At 34.8% G+C, this 15,000-nt stretch overlaps 1 protein-coding gene across 2 annotated transcripts in view; it reads left to right on the top strand.

Annotated features, from left to right (window-relative positions):
* Positions 1 to 15,000, top strand: part of LOC136839473 (SPEG neighbor protein-like) — a 208,368-nt gene that overhangs the window by 180,157 nt on the left and 13,211 nt on the right. For both annotated transcript variants that reach the window (XM_067105554.1, XM_067105555.1), the window contains exon 3: positions 3,394 to 3,509. In XM_067105554.1, coding sequence (XP_066961655.1) covers positions 3,394 to 3,509 — 116 coding nt within the window. The remainder of the gene's footprint in view (positions 1 to 3,393; positions 3,510 to 15,000) is intronic.

The raw sequence follows: 15,000 nt of genomic DNA, 5'->3' as shown, positions 1-15,000 counted from the left end.
CAGACAATTATATATATATATATATATATATATATATATATATATATATATATATATATATATATATATATATATATATATATATATATATATATATATATATATATATATATATGTGTGTATGTGTGTGTGTGTGCGCGCGCGCGTTTGTGTAGGTCCACTGAAGTCCTTGCCAATTCATTGTCATGCAAATCCGCCCAATACAACTCCCCGGCAGTGAATCCCAACACAGGCCATTTGCAAATTGTCTGTCATCTCACTTAGATAAGGTATTGTTTGGCATAAACATTGCCAAAATGAGGCTCCGTATTTTGTCTGACATAACCAAAACCAGATCGAATGATCTGACAGGTCGCGTAAATGAAGAATGATTTCTGTCATCTGTCATCTAGCAAAACTGCAAGATACTGCACACTGGATGATATTAAAAATCGTTATTTAAGAGTATTTCAAATAAAAATAATTAAATCGAATAGCCTAGTACTGCTCCGTTGTTTCACTTTCCTTCGTAGCACTGCCTTTTTCATATATATTCATCACGTTCCATATTTTCGTGATTCAGTTAGACATACACACATACATACACACACACACTTGTGTGTGTGTGTGTGTGTGTATGTGTGTGTTTATATATACGTGTCTGAATTTCTGTGAAGACAATTCAATACAAAATTAGAATAACCGAGTTAACGGAAGCTAACGTCAAGTTATTTACAGTAGAAAATCATTACAAAAATCATCGGCTTCGGCAGGCAATGAAATGTTTGCTTGCAAGAATTCATACACAAAGAAATTCTCGCCCCCTCAAAAAAAAAAACATAAAAAGCATTTCTCACATTGTGGTAATTGATAATTGAATTGAACATAAGGTTTAGGCCAAAGGCCAAGCGCTGGGACGTATGAAAATAATGTTGAAAAGGTAAGATGGAAGAAAGAGAATATGAACGGAGGTATGGTAAAAGGAATGAAAGCGGTTGCTGACGGCACAGCATAGAAAATAACCCCCTCTTAAATATCTTTGAGGACCTGAGCTAGAAATTTTTTTTTTTTTTTTTTAGCTGACTGTAAATATCCACTTCCAACATCCTTAAAGTTTATCGTGACTGGCGGACGTTCATGGCACCCGCCAACCACCAGATGAACATTGCAAATAAAAAGCAAAACAGAAGCCTATATAACATAATCTGCCGTTATCTAACGTCAGGTAAAAAATAACAGTTTATAGCAACCAATTTTGAGCAAAGAAAATCACAAACGAAGGAGATGCAAAGAAGGAAAATTAAAATAATCGGAAGCACTTCGGCATCGCTGGATGTGTTTGATTGACTGAAACTCCTCCACAGGAAGAAAGTCTTTCCGGTGGAATAATGTTGGGCCCCAGCTCATATTTATTCAAATTCTCTTCATAAAGTATAACCAATATATTCGGGGCTCACGTCAGGTTGGGAAATTGGGTTTGCCTTTCAAATTCTCTCATCTTCTGTTAATATTTCAAACCCCAACCCTCCCGCCACCCAGCTACACGTTTCCCAAGAGAGAGAGAGAGAGAGAGAGAGAGAGAGAGAGAGAGAGAGAGAGAGAGGGGGTGCTGGATAGACAGCAGAGGGAATTAAAATTGGTAGTCGATGTTTACTTAATATTCCTAACAGAAATTATGATAAACTGAGTTTTTTGAAGACTGAAAATGTGAAAATTGAGTGAAAATGTTATTAAGAAGTACTGACAGAGAGAGAGAGAGAGAGAGAGAGAGAGAGAGAGAGAGAGAGAGAGAGAGAGATAAAATGTACGAGTAATATTCAGAGGCGATATTAAACCAGAATACTTTGCAATGCATGTTATGTATGAGATGTCAAAACTAGATTAGTTCCGATGACGTGTATCGGGCTATCATGAAATTTCCTCTTGCTTTGTTTGTTTACTTTTATGTACTGTCATGTTTCTGTCATTTTGTTTGCCGAATGAACGTCAATGAATAAAAATTGGGGAATCTTGAGACATGCAGTAATAAAAAATTAAATAACTATAATTTTATCGATAACTATAACCGATGAAATCACTAATACAACGTATAGACTTCCTGCATCCACTGATGACGGGTTCAGTGACTACGTGAATTTCCGGCCAATATGAATTTGATTGCTTATAGTTCACAAACTATTATATATATATATATATATATATATATATATATATATATATATATATATATATATATATATATATATATATATATATATATATATATATATATATATATATAATATATAATATATTATATATACATACATAGAAATATATACTGTATATACATATTTATATATATACATATGTATACATATAAATATATATATATATATATATATATATATATATATATATATATATATATATATATATATATATATGTATACACACATAAATATATACACATACAAACACACACACACACACATATATTAAAACCAAATACTAAAACTGCCTTCAACTTTATAAGTCACGTGTCATTGCAAAAAACATTAGGTCATTTCATTTCAAAATGATTCTAGACCAATAAAACCCATGCAACACAGTCAATTAGCAAAGGATATACAGAAAATAAGTTTCCCGTTATTACGAATATCTTAGACATCATCGTTTATGAATTACTGCAAGAAGTATCACGTCACCCCAATCCACCTCATTCCAAATTTACAGTCCAGATTTAACGAGAGCTCGTCATCCTGATTATCTCTGTCATCATAATTATTTCCGTTGTCCTGATTATCTCTGTTGTCTTAATTATCTCCGTCATCCTGATTATCTCTGTAATCCTAATTATTTCCGTTGTTCTGATTATCTCTGTTGTCCTAATTATCTCCGTCATCCTGATAATCTCTTGTCATCCTACTTATCTGTGACATCTCTGCCATCCTAATTATCTCTGTCATCCTTATTATCTCTGTCAGCCTATTTCTCTTTCGTCCTAATTTTATCCGTCATCCTAATTATCTCTGTCATTGTACTTATCTCTGTCATCCTAATTATCAACGTCACCCTACTTACCTCTTTCATCCTAAATATCAACGTCATCCCACTTATCTCTGTCATCCTACTTATATCTGTCATTCTACTCATCTCTGTCATTCTACTTATCAACGTCATCCTACTTACCTCTGTCATCCTAATTATCTCTCCATCTCAGAACTCAAAGCAGCAATTACGAGCGTGCTCAGAAGGCCTTACTGACCTTTCCCCATCCCCAAACCCCCCACCCTGGCCCGACCTCTCTTCGTGTCACTGAGACCGACTAGTGATGATGATGATGATGGTGATGATACCCTACTTAAAAAAAGAAAATCCTCATTAGGCACGTGACCTCTCCTGACCTCGTTTTTTTTCTCTGGCCTTCCACAGATCTGACGGACGCCGCCCTCAAGATCCAGGCCGGGTTCCGCGGAGCAAAGGTGCGCAAGAACATGAAGAAGGAGGAAGAAGAAAAACTTAATGAAAAATTAGGCAACCTTAATACGGTAAGTTTTTTTACCCGTTTTCCAGTTTTCCATTTGTAAGTGGTTGTTATTTAAGCGAAAGATTTTTGCCTCTAAAATAACTCTCATGCGGTGCCAAATTTATTTTCTAAATGATTAAGATAAAGTTGATTAATTTCCAATTCAGGTAAGACATAAAAATAGATTATAAAAATAATTGGCCAAAGAGTGATTAAAATTTTTTTTCATATTATTAAATAAGGTTTCATGTTTTCAAAGCCAAAAATTTGAATTACCCTTCAGCCAATTATTTTGTTTTTGTGACCTATCTAGACAACAGGGTGATAATTTCCCAATTTAGGTAGGTCATAAAAACATAAAACAGTTGGCTGAAGATTAAAATTTTGGTTTTATATTATGAAATAGGGTGATTATTTTCCCATTTAGTTAGGTCATAAAAACAAATCAAGTGGCTGAAGAGTGACTCAAATTTTGGTTTTATATTATTAAATAAGGTGATTATTTTCCAATTTAGTTTGGTCATAAAAATAAAAATAATCGGCTGAAGAGTAATTCAATTTTTTATTTCATATTGCTCAATAGGGTGACTATTCTCTAATTTAGTTAGGTCATAGAAACATAAAATATTTGGCAGAAGGGTAATTCAATTTTTTTTTTAATATTAAGAAATAAGGTGATTATTTTCCAATTTAGGTAGGCCATGAAAACATAAAATAACTGGTCGAAGAATAATTACGCACATTACAGAATTATCCATTGAGTATGGCCTTTTAAACAAAACCATTCATGTACACTAGGTAACCTAAATGCCATCTCATTCAATCCAGTTGAAAGGAAACAATTTAGTATGAAATTCTTGTGCAATTTCTTCAAGGCCACCTCATGCGTCAAGTAAAGTCGCGTTGCGTTTTAAGAAAAGACCGGGAAAGCAAAAAAAAAAAAAAAAAAAAAAATCAATGGATTAATCTTGCGTATCTGCGTAGGCGTCGCGTCAAGTGATATGGAAATATTCAGTAGAGCCGAGCACGAGGCGAGTTCATGCTGTGTTTACCTCTGTAACGATCCAGCTTTAAAAAGCTGTACTTATTTTGTTAACACTGCTTTAGGTTCTGAGGCAAAAGATGGTTAGGAATTAGTTTTATGTACTTATAAGAAATTAGTGCTTCTTACTTAAAATTGTATGGAAGCTTCTTATCACCCTTGAAACCTAATTCTTCTGAATATATACAATTTCAAACCCCTTAAAAAGAGTATCAGCCATCGTCAAGGAGAAATTAATTGACAGTAGGATTTCAAATTTTTGTAGGCCACTCTGACAATCATCGACACCGAACGCAAAATCTATCTGTTCAGTAGATAGAGAAATTAATTGACAGTAGGATTTCAAATTTTTTTAGGTCACTCTGATACTCATCGACACCGAACGCAAAATCTATCTGTTTAGTAGATGGAGAAATTAATTGACGGTAGGATTTCAAATTTTTGTAGGCCACTCTGACACTCATCGACAACGAACGCAAAATCTACCTGACAAAGGTAACTAATGATTCCTAGGACCTGAAGCTTAGGCCCATTGATCTCAGACAACAACACTAGCGCCGTCGGCTCAATCAGGGTGCATTCTTCTATGTAACAGCTAACAGAGACAGGTAACATAATCCTATAATTCGACGCCATTTAAAAGTAGCGCGAAGGAAAAACATTAAATGAAAACCGGACGACATTCAGACTAAAGTGTATGGGACTCTGTACAGTGTTTTGACCCTTATTGAAGCTTAAAGCTTTAGTCGAGGTTCAAAGATCAATACAATACTAAACCAGTTACCCAGATCAGCAGCTGTTTCACTGAGAAGTGCTCAAGAATCAGTGGTCCTCCCAAAAATTAAAATTTCATGGCGTGAATCGTCCTCACCTTACTTTTAAATTTCAGTGGATTTGCAAGAAATGTCAATGATTTCGTATGTGCATGTGTATGTGTGTGTATATATATATATATATATATATATATATATATATATATATATATATATATATATATATATATATATATATATATATATATATATATATATATATATATATATATATATATATATATATATATATATATATATATAGAGAGAGAGAGAGAGAGAGAGAGAGAGAGAGAGAGAGAGAGAGAGAGAGATACATACATATATATATTATTTATATATATGTATGTACGAATATCTACATATATATATTTATATACATATAATATATAGCTGACCAACCCAGCGCTGCCCGGTAAAACTGAATGACAGTCTACCGTAGAGGGAGGGAAAAGGGAAAGGGGAAAGGAAAGGGGAAGGGGAGGGAAGAGGAAAGGGGGAGGGGAGAGAGAAGGAAGAGGAAGAGGGGTTTATGTTGACGGTCTGACTGACAGTTCTACTTTTTTCATGCGAGTCGTGGGTGACCTGACATGTATGCTATTACTGTGGTGACTGTCCCTTTTATCCAGAAATTACTGTGGTGACTATCCCTTTTATCCAGATATTATTTTTCTGCCTGTCCCTTTTATTCAGGAATTACTGTGCTGTCTAGCACCTTTACAAGGTATTACTGTACTGCCTGTCATCTTTAACCAGGTATTACAATACTGTCTGTCCCTTTTATCCAAGTATTACTGTGGTAACTGTCTCCTTTTATCCAGGTATTACTATGCAGTCTGTCCCCTTGAACCAATTATTACTGTGCTGTCTGTCCCCTTTACCCAGGTATTACTGTGCCGTCTGTCCCTTTTATCCCGGTATTACTGTTGTGACTGTCCCTTTTATCCAGAAATTACTGTTGTGACTGTCCCTTTTATCCAGGTGTTACTGTTCAGTATGTTCTTTTTATCCAAGTATCACTGTTCTGACTGTCCCTTTTATCCAGGTATTACCGTGGTGACTGTCCCTTTTATCTAGGTACTACTGTTCTGTCTGTCTCTTTTATCCAGGTATTACTCTTCTGTCTGTCCCTTTTATCCAGGTATTTCTGTGGTGACTGTCCATTTTATCCACGTATTATTGTGTTGTCTGAAACCTTTAAGCAGGTATTATTGTTCTGTCTGTTCCTTTCATACAGGTATTATTATGGTAACTGTCCCTTTATCCAGGTATAACTATGCTGTCTGTACTCTTTAAACAGATATTACTGTGCTGCCTGTTCCCTTTAACCAGGTGTTACTGTGGTGTCTGTCCCTCTTATCCAGGTACTACTGTGGTGATTGTCCCTTATATCCAGGTATTGCTCTGGTGACTGTCCCTTATATCCAAGTATTACTGTGGTGACTGTCCCTTATATCCAGGTATTACTTTGGTGACTGAAAAACATTTTCAATAATATATTTCTTTGGTCTCGAGTACATGAAATGAGGTACACAAAGGGAAGGGGGAGGGATGGGGGAAGGGGAAGAGGCACGGGTTTGAAACCTACCCTATTACCTAAGTTGGGTCAAATGATGGCCACGTGCCAAATTTTGTCTAGATCGGTCAAGCGGTTCAGTTTCTATAGCTCACCAACACACAAACAAACATACAAACACTCACTTTGATATATAAGAATATATATACATATGTATATTGTATATATATATATATATATATATATATATATATATATATATATATATACACACTTAAGGAATGTCAGCTGTTACTTCTTCTCTCTGTCTCTCTCTCTCTCTCTCTCTCTCTCTCTCTCTCTCTCTCTCTCTCTCTCTCTCTATATATATATATATATATATATATATATATATATATATATGAGAGAGAGAGAGAGAGAGAGAGATAACAGCTAACATTCCTACCTACTCTACTAGAGGATTAACAGGGTGTAACTGGCTAATCCCACGCACAATAAAATAAAAGAAAAAGTAACAATCAGTTATATATATAGAAAGAATCCTTCTTGCCAGCATCACTGCAGGTTAAATAATTTTCCAATTCCCTTTCTCAGGTTTCAGGACAAAAGGCCAGTTACAACTGGATCGACAATCCTTTCTTAAAATAGAAATCTCTTTTTTTTTCTCCGCAGAACAAACGTAAGCGGATTTGAGATATATGTCTCTCTCTTTTTCTAAAGAATTTCTTTGAACTCTTGGAATTAGAGAGAGTGTGTATATGTATGTATATATATATATATATATATATATATATATATATATATAAATATATATATATATACATATATATGTATATATATACGTATATATACCTGTATATATGTATATATGTGTATATGTACGTATATACACCCAATATCAAAAAGAGAATGGGTTATCTCAGTACAAGGGAGCTTCATTTTGTAATTACAAGACATCTCTGGATTGTCAACCTTTAACAAAACACAGGGATTTTAAGACGTATAAAGTTATCTCTAATTCTTTTTCATACTAGATCTCTTTCGTTTAAATAAACTTGGTGAAAATAACGAACCATGCCGAAAGAACAGAGAAGAGCAAACTGGAGGCCCAAAGTGCTCATCCTGAGGGATACTGGCGTTAAACATAATAATATCGACCTTGAAAATGTGCGACTTAATTGTCAATGAAGTTTGGCTTATGGAGACTAGTGGCAATACCAGAGATACAAGTACTAATAATTCTTAGATCTGACTGGCAATATTGGATCGTTTAACTTGACGTTTTGACTGAATAATTAAAAAGAGACTAAAGAGTTGGAAACTGGAGTACTACTAATTCAAAGGCAACAGATAGCGCTCTTCCGATCTAATAAAAGAGTATTATTAGCCTTTACCGAAGCTACATTATAACAACATGAGGTCGATAATGTGAAGCACTTCTAAAGAGCTTAGAAGGAGAATACACACACAGACACGCACACACGAGCGCGCGCAGACGTTCATAGAAAGGTTCTTGGAAGGGGTCGGAGTGAAAGTGGTGACGTTTTTGCCAAATTGTTCTTCAAATTTATCTAGCATACTGCTCTATTTCTCTTAATTCTTCGCCTCTTTGTCTCCTATCTCTCTCTCTCTCTCTCTCTCTCTCTCTCTCTCTCTCTCTCTCTCTCTCTCTCTTTGTCCATTCATTCGTCAACAACCAACCTCCACCAACGCTTTCATCCACTCAGTCTTACTCCGCATAGCTGGGGAGTCTTATGCGCCCCAAAATCGATCCTCGGAGGACCCCTTTGATGTGTTGATAAATCGTCCACAGTCTCCATGACGTCACGCAGGATATGTTGTTGCTCAAAGTTTCTTAGGAGGCCAGAAAGATGAGCAATTTATTGGGTTACGTAACGCTGCTGCTGCTTTTCTCGAGACTCGTCAACCATTTTCCAATTTGACCAGCGAAAGAGAGAGAGAGAGAGAGAGAGAGAGAGAGAGAGAGAGAGAGAGAGAGAGAGAAGAGAAAGAGAGAGAGAGAGAGAGAGAGAGAGAGAGAGAGAGAGAGAGAGAGAGAGAGAGAGAGAGAGAAACTTTCCATCAGCTTCTCCACAATTTTCGACAACTAACAAGATATTAGGTACTGGAGAGAGAGAGAGAGAGAGAGAGAGAGAGAGAGAGAGAGAGAGAGAGAGAGAGAGAGAGAAGAGAGAGAGAGAGAGAGAGGGATTTTTTTTATTTACGGTCGACAATATTCCTTTGCAAAATTGAAAGTTCGTAAGTTTTTCGTCCTCTTCTTCTCCTCCCTTGAGAGAGAGAGAGAGAGAGAGACTTCCCCCAATGTCGACAACCCGAATAATGTATCTTTGAAAAATAGAAATGTTAGGAAAAAGATTCGTCCGCTTTTTCATCACCGTCATCTTCTCCTCCGTTGAGAGAGAGAGAGAGAGAGAGAGAGAGAGAGAGAGAGAGAGAGAGAGAGAGAGAGAGAGAGCGCTTTGATTAATGACGCAGAATCGTTCGCTCAGTATCTAATTGAGATCATCAGAGTTTTTTCCCCGTGTTCTCGGCTAAATTCGTCTTGAGTCTCTATATAGCGTTCGGGAGGGATCTTAAAGGCGCGTTTTGATGTCGAATTAGCCCCACTAACTCTTCCCCAAAGACATAGGTCGATTTAGTAGGATTGCGTCGATTACATAGAATAAGAGTTGGTGTATGGGAGAAGGGTCATATAGTTACGTGAAAAAGGACGGTGAATTGTCTGTTGGCCTAAATTGTAATGTAAATGTAAGATCGAATTGTTAGGAAACTTGATTCTTTAGCTACAAATCCAGTCTGTGTAAGTATGAAGATATATATATGCCGTATATGTATATATATATATATATATATATATATATATATATATATATATATATATATATATATATATATATATATATATATATATATATATATATATATATATAGAGAGAGAGAGAGAGAGAGAGAGAGAGAGAGAGAGAGAGAGAGAGAGAGATAGATAGATAGATAGATAGATGTGTGTATATATATATAATATATGTATGTATATATATATATATATATATATATATATATATATATATATATATATATATATATATATATAACAGGCAAATAGCGAAACCAGGCATTTCAAGAACTGCCTGAAATTTCAGGCAGATAGCACAATGCACTTAGGGACATTTGATCCCCCCAGGGGCTAGTACTAAACACGGCGAAACAGTGACTCACCTACACTGTTCCGCTGTGTTTAGCACTAGCCCTGAGGGTCAAACGTATTAGTCCGTGCTTAGTGCTAGCCCCTGGGCGATCGAATGCCCCTAAGTGCATTTCGCTACCTGCCTGAAATTGCAGATCGTGAAATTCCTGGTTTCGTTATCTGCCTGTAACATATGTATATTATATATATATATATATATATATATATATATATATATATATATATATATATATAATAAATGTATATATATATATATATATATATATATGTGTATATAATAAATGTATGTAATATATATATATATATATATATATATATATATATATATATAAACATATATATCTATATATATATATATATATTCATACATATATAAACGTATATACATACATACATATATACATCTACCCAATCACTGCAATACGACAAGGCACCATAGGAGTGGTCGGCCCCTGTCGTGCCAAAACCCGCTGTCAGCCTCGGAGTGACACGTCACCCTGGGTTTTTATGGCACCATAACTTGCCAGTAGTCTTTCCACTGGACTCAGCAGACTGATTAGCGGAATGATTACATATCGAGCGTGATTTCATTATTTTCTTTGATTATCATAATTCATTATGGCAATATATATATATATATATAAGTTATTTGTATTATATATATATATATATATATATATATATATATATATATATATATATATATATATATATATATATATATATATTTATATGGCGGACTCTAAAATTGATATATAACTGCATAACGGAATAAATTAAATCCTGAGTTGGTGTTTCAACAAAAAAAAGACAATTTCATTCTGCTGCCTACATTCCAACTATAACATACCTCTGGAACGATGTGAATTTGGAACCTAGTTCCTCTATTCCAGCAGAAAAGGGGAATTCCATTCGGTTCCTAAAATTCCAACTCTAATAGATTTCCATTTGTTTTTTTGTTTATTGTCTCCAAATATAAATGATTTTCATTTTTAGTTTTCTGTAAAAGAAAACTATTGAGATGGCTTTGTCTGTCCGTCCGCACTTTTTCTGTCTGCACTTTTTCCTGTCCGCACTTTTTCTGTCCGCCCTCAGATATGAAAAACTACTGAAGCTAGAAAGCTGCAAATTGGTATGTTGATCATCCACCCTCCAATCATCAAACTACCAAACTGCAGCCCTGTAGCCTCAGTAGCCTTTATTTTATTTAAGGTTAAAGTTAACCATGATCGTGCGTCTGGCAACTCTATAGGACAGGCAGCCTCCGGGCCGTGGCTGAAAGTTTCATGGGCCGCGGCTCATACAAATTATACGCTGCATGTGCAGAAAACTCGATTGCGCCGAAGAAAGTTCTGCGCTTTTTTTTTTTTTACTTTTTTTATGTTTCTGGTCTGTGTTGGTTGGGTGCAAGTCCAGAGTCGCACCAGGAATCATGGTCATTTTAACGCTGAATAATTTGATTACAAGCTCATGCTGGCATAAGGCCGGCTTAATCTACACTAACTAACCTTCTCAAAAAAATGAGTAACTGTCACATTTTTTAGATATACACTTACAAGTTTAATGATCAATTCTTAATTTACTAATAATTCTTTATAGTAAATTCCTGTTTTAACAGTAAATTCGTAATAGTCACATTAAATTTTAACAGTAAATTCGTAATTCAACAGCAAATTCCTATTAGTCAATTCAAAGTATAATAGTAAATTCGTAATTTAACAACAAATTCGTAACAGTCAATTCAAATTAACAGCAAATTCGTAGTAAATTAGAAGTTTAGTACCAAATTCGTAATTTAACAGCAATTTCGTAATAGTAAATTCGTAATTTAACAGCAAATTCTTAATAGTGATTGTATAAAAGTAAATTTGTAACTAAACTGCAAATTCGTCAAGACGAATCATGTTCATAACAGAATTTGCAAGAAAAGAAGCGAAGAGAGAGAAACACGAACAAAAAAATACTTCATACAAAGGATATTAAAGACACAAGCACAAACAGAACAATTAAAGAACGAATACTTTCTTCCCAAGGCAAAAAAAAAAAAGCACAAACGAACAAACGAACACCAAGTACTTCATGGGAAGGAGGCTGTCTGCATTGTTTTTTTATTTTTTTTTTCGCGGGATGTAATAAAGGGAGAGAAAATGCCCAAGCACTTCCTGGAATTACATTTCCAGGCGCTGGAAAAACGGTTTGCTCTCTCTCTCTCTCTCTCTCTCTCTCTACAAACGTTCGTAAATCAGAAAAGACAAAATTGGTGGGGAACAAATGTTTCATAACCTTATTTAATTTAGCCTTATGACGTTTCATTGATATGAAATATATTAGTGCGTTTAACAAGGAAAAATCCTAGCAAATACGCGTTCTAGAATTTATATTACGAATCTGTAATTACTTTTTTTTTTATATCATTACTTCGCTTTGAAGACAGGCCGTCAAATGATTGTGGCGTGGAATTATCTGTTGCCTGTTTAAGACAGAATGGATGTGAACTACAGATCTCAATAAAAATAAAGAGAGCAATATAAAAAATGTGATGGCGAGTTCGTCAGGGCAAAGCAGACATATCAAGAATAAAGTTTAAAAGTCTTTCAAGCTCTTAAACTTTAAACGTTTATCAAATATACGTTTTTTGATGGAAAAAATTAGAACGTTTAGTAAGAACACGGCTCTCCTATATCTTAAATTCATTTGGCACCCATGGGTGGTCCTTTTCCTTTGCAATTTGGTAATATATGGCGAGTTATAAAAAAGGAATTATTACGCTTCGTAACTGGAGTTTCATACATCGAAAGGATTGGACTAGGATGCTCTTTATACATTTCTAAGGACATCTTGAGTAGAAAAGAATAAAGAATTTAGGCCAAAGGCCAACCACTGGTACCTAAGTGGTCATTCATCGCTGAAACGGAAATTGACAGTAAAATGGTTTGAAAGGTGTAACAGGAGGAAAATCTCGCATTTGCACTGTGAATCAATTGTTAGGAGAGGGTTGAGGAAAGTAAGATGGAAAAAAAGAGAATATGAACGAGGGTTCAGTAAAAGGAATGCAAGGGGTCTGCTGCTAGAGGCCGAAGGGACGCTGCAAAGCACCTTAAGTAATGCCAACAGTGCCTCGCATGAGGTGCACTGACGGCACTAACCCCCTACGGGGAAGAACATCTTAAGAACGTCTTAAGTTCACGCTTTCATCTTTGCGATTGTGGCTAAAAGCGTTTGGATTGCTACAGAGATATCGGAAACATGGCCTACTCGGAATGTTTCTTAGGGAATGAATCAAGTTTTTAAAACTTTTGGCGCTTTCAGTACGGAATAAAAGACATTATTCAAAATTAGTAATGACCTGGAAACGAGCTATCCAAGACAACAACAATAAATAGTATATAAATAAATTAATAAAAAGGACTAATACCAAGAGGCTCTCCTGATAGCCCAAATGACAGCCAATAAACATGCAAGAATAGCTTTCGAATTTCAAAAGCCACAGACGCTGATAAACAAATACTTTCGCCTAGCCACCCTTACACTGAAAATAGTGTCTAAGTTTTAATCTTTCTACGGGAAAAAGAAACAAATTCATGTAAATATTTACGCGCCTGAGCATCATTATATTGATGAGAAAAGTCATAAATCAACTGCCTCTTGATAAATCGTGAAAAACCAAACGACATTTCACTGAAGTAGAAATCATTTAAGGTAATAAGCAAATAGTTTATCTTACCTTAAACAGCAGTCAGCTTCGTCTAGACTGTAATATCTTCCTGGGATTATGACTTCTTGTGCAGAGAACTGTAAATAAATAAATAAGTGAATAAATAGACAAATAAATAAACAGATACGTAAATAAATAAATAGACAAATAGATAATTAAATAAACAGATATAAAACTAAATAAGTCTTTGTGAGGTAATTAATATTTTAAAAAACTTTTAATGTACAGCTTCTGAAAACTCATACTACTTTTTGAAAACATATTTATTAAAAGAAAAAGTATGACTGCTTAATAAAGTAACACATAAAAAAAATCAGCCACTTAAATTTTCTACAGTATTTTTAAAAGAAAAATAAATCTGTCTTGATAACTGTCAATTAGGGCGCCTTAAAAATCATGCTACTTTTTGAAAATATATTCATCAAAAGGAAAAGGACTTATGAATCTGCTAACAAAATAACCTGTAAAACAAAACAACAAAAAAATATTAACCACTTGAATTTTCTACAGTATTTTTAAAAGAAAAGTGAAATCTGTCTTGAAAACGAAAATGCCAAACAAACAAAATTTACAACAAAAGAACAAGGCCACGGCAGATTGCTCTCTTACCTGGCCCACTGTAGGAGGCTCTTTCACCTAGACACTGGGTCTTCTGAGCAGAGAAACTTGAGAGGATTTCAAAAGAGCTGGGTCATAATCTACTGCAAATCATTCGAGAGAGTGGATTCTCAGGTCAAGTGACTGAGGAGGAGGAGGAGGAGGAGGAGGAGGAGGAGGGAGGAGGAGGGAAGAGGTGAGAGAGTCCTTGCTCAAGGAGATCCTTGGTAACACAATCTAAAAGGACTCCAAGTACCCAGTCGAGCCTTTTTTTTTCGCCTTTTTCTGATATTCTGCAGCCTCTCCGGGGCACTTCGGTGTTGGGGACATGTTCATATTCTCTATCTCATTATTTTTGGCTGTTCTTTTGCAATAGCTTCTTCTTTTGATTATCGACCTAGGGAGAAAGAAAACTGGGCATCAGAGAAAGGTCATTTAAGTTAAAATTGACTTACCTTGAAATTTGCAGGTTGTATTTGTAAAGTTTTAGCAATGAGAATAACATAAATATCGTTATACAGTATATATATATATATATATATATATATATATATATATATATATATATATATATATATATATATATATATATATATATATATATA

Source organism: Macrobrachium rosenbergii, chromosome 6 (assembly GCF_040412425.1).
Source record: "Macrobrachium rosenbergii isolate ZJJX-2024 chromosome 6, ASM4041242v1, whole genome shotgun sequence".
Classification (NCBI taxonomy): Eukaryota; Metazoa; Arthropoda; class Malacostraca; order Decapoda; family Palaemonidae; genus Macrobrachium; species Macrobrachium rosenbergii.
Note: the sequence above shows the minus strand (reverse complement) of the source record. Positions and strands in the feature narration are given on the sequence as shown.